At 40.1% G+C, this 2,856-nt stretch overlaps 1 protein-coding gene across 1 annotated transcript in view; it reads left to right on the forward strand.

The window, feature by feature from the left end:
• Positions 1 to 2,623, forward strand: part of LOC107285059 (serine/threonine-protein kinase TNNI3K) — a 184,219-nt gene extending 181,596 nt beyond the window's left edge. Inside the window, exons 25-26 of the mRNA XM_029283589.1 lie at positions 1 to 58; positions 2,547 to 2,623. The exon at positions 1 to 58 is cut by the window's left edge and continues 10 nt beyond it. Coding sequence (XP_029139422.1) covers positions 1 to 58; positions 2,547 to 2,623 — 135 coding nt within the window. The remainder of the gene's footprint in view (positions 59 to 2,546) is intronic.
• The last annotated feature ends 233 nt before the right edge of the window (positions 2,624 to 2,856 follow it).

Raw genomic sequence — 2,856 nt, forward strand, 5'->3', positions numbered from 1 at the left:
GGCCTTTCTTTGGAAGAGATGAGAAGAAATTTTCAATGCCCACCTATTGACCAAAATGGTAAAACACAGATCCTCTTCAATAATAATAAACTGTATTAATGGACTGATAATGTTTACTTTGTAATGAAATTGATCCTCCAAATTTATAGCACCCAGAAATAAGAAATCAGCAACCTTGGTAATAGGAGATACTGTAGCAATACCAATAGCACTTAAACTTATTTACCACTTCACACTACTTTACAGCCCTCTCTAAGCAGTTTACAAAGTCAGCACATTGCCCCTAAGAATCGGGGTCCTCGTTTTATCGGCCTCGGGAGGATGGAAGGCTGAGTTAACCTTGAACCACTGAGGATCAAACTCCTGGCAGTGAGCTGAATTAGCCTGCAATATTGCATTCTAACCACTGCGCCATCATGGCTCAGATGTTTCTCCTTGAGCTGTGCAAGACTTTCAGGTGGCTTAAGTTTAATTAAAGTCAAACTAAGTACAGGTAATCCTCATTTAGTGATTGAATTGGTTCTGTGGAATGGTTGATAAATGACACTGTCGCTAAGTGAGCCCTGTGACATGAGAGGGAGCTGCAAAGGCCACTGGTAATTGCCATCTCATTCAAATAAAGTTCTTTCCTACATTGTCCTGTGCCTCATCTGTTGTTTTTTTTCTCCTCTTTGCAGACCAGAGAGATTACTTTAATAAGCTATCTCCTCCTGACCTGCTTTTCTCTGTAGTGCAGTGCTTACCTAAACAGTGCTAACTGCAAAGTCTGTGACCTTAATTAGTTGATTAGAACTTCTGGCCAACAGGCAGTTGCTGCCTGCAACTGACCAGACCTTGATCAGTTTCAACTGAAGTCTTTTGTTATGCTAAATAGTTACTTTTTCACCAGTCATAATTGTGAATGGTCATTATCTGAGGCAGTCGCTAAACAAGTAGGCCTGTAAACCTTTGAGGCCACTCTGCAGACTAATGCCCAGGACTTATCAGAGGCTTGACACAGCACTGCTAGTTGTCAAAGGCACCAGCTCCAAAATAAGGCACTGTCCTCATGAATTAAACTAGTGATTTTTCTGGTATTAAGGTTAAGCAAGAAAAAAATATAGCATTTTTAATAATTAACCACTACAATTGTTCAAATATTTCTTGAATATGGAGCTTGTGGCAAACTTACTTGATGGTTTTTGCATGCTGGGTCCATACACAAAAAAGACACTTCCACCAGCATTTTAGATAAAGGGGCCAGAAGAAATGGAGTGGCCTGTCTTGTTTGGATAAAGTGAGAGGAATCCCTTACTTTATCAAATCAACAAGGCACACTTCACAGTGGATCCTTTCAGTGATCAGAGCCAAGTTGAATCTACCAAATGACACCACAGGCCCAGGTTCTACTGCTGATCCTGTCTGGAAAGGTTATAGTAAGTTCCCAAAATTCAAGAAAGTTGTATGAGATCCTTCCAGAATATTGCCAGGATTCTTATCACAACTTGAAAACTTAGACCTACAAGCACTTATTTCAGCATTTCTTTTTCATTCTTTGTTTTGAAAGATTACAGATATGGTCCTGAGAGTACAAGATTAAAACAAAAAGAAGGGGTTAAAATGTAAAGAAATAAAATGAAAATATCCATTGTCATAAACGATGCTTGTATTTGTTTGTTTTTTGTTGGATGTGATATTTAATGGTATATGATACTGAAGTGACTATTAATTCTACCCTGATGTGAGAATTGGGATCTTACCTTCTGCCATTAGGGAGGGTTTGGGTTTTTTTTGGGGTTACTGGGCTTCCTCTCCTCTCCTCCATATTTCTCTCTCTCTCTCTCTCTCTCTCTCTCTCTCTCTCTCTCTCTCTCTCTCTCTCTCTCTCTCTCTCACACACACACACACACACACACACACACACACACACACTTGTATTATAAGTGATCTTCACCCATGATGGTCTTAGTTCAGAGATTTGGTGACTAGGTTAAACTGGCATATATTCCACAAAAGGAATCATTGAAGTAATGACATTTAACCAATGGCCCAGATGATAAATACTCTGACAAGCAAACAGGTGCTTATAGAATAAGCTATTGTAACAGTAATAATCCAGGATTAAGGACATAATTATTTCTGGCAGACAGTTTATTGTTAACCATTGACTCTTCCATTCAGGGTCAAGATATGTATATTTAAAAAATCAAACAGAAGTGTGAGAGGATATTAACATTTCCCACTTTCCTATCGGCCATCATCTTAAAGGGCTAAGGAGACTGTGAATACGAATTGCATCCCATCTGCCTGTTAGATCCCACCTCTTGTCATTTTCCTGAAAAGAAATGACTTTGAATGCGGTTATTTCAGGTCATAAAAGATGTGGCCAAAGCAGCATCTTTTTATTTGGCAGCAAATCTGTGCATTTCTGCTACCAGGGAAGCCCTCTGTGCTTGCTTTCTGTACACAGAGGCTTGGGGAACATAGGAAGAAGAGAGACAAGGTGCAGTAGCTAGGCTGAACGACATTTGCGACAAGCACCTGAGCTTCTTTTTTGTTTTCCACAGGTTATGTGTCGGATCCCATGAGTACACTGAGATTTCCTTCCTGCAGCAACAGTGGCAGCTTTGAAGACAGTGGCTGACAGCAGGAACCATCTACCTGCAGCGAGAATCTCCACCAATTGGCAGCAACAATTCTTCCTCTGTCGCCACGGTTCCCAGGCATCATACATTACAGCAAAGAGCCTTATGCTGGCTTGTTTATTTACCGTTAGCTAATGCTTCCCCCGTAAATTACTCCTTCACCATTTTTTTTTCCTATTCCAGTAATTTAAAGAAGGCAAGGAAACATAAATCAGCTAAGTTGCAGAATTTA

The sequence above is a fragment of the Protobothrops mucrosquamatus genome, unplaced genomic scaffold (genome assembly GCF_001527695.2).
Source record: "Protobothrops mucrosquamatus isolate PMUCROS unplaced genomic scaffold, P.Mucros_1.0 scaffold142, whole genome shotgun sequence".
NCBI lineage: Eukaryota > Metazoa > Chordata > Lepidosauria > Squamata > Viperidae > Protobothrops > Protobothrops mucrosquamatus.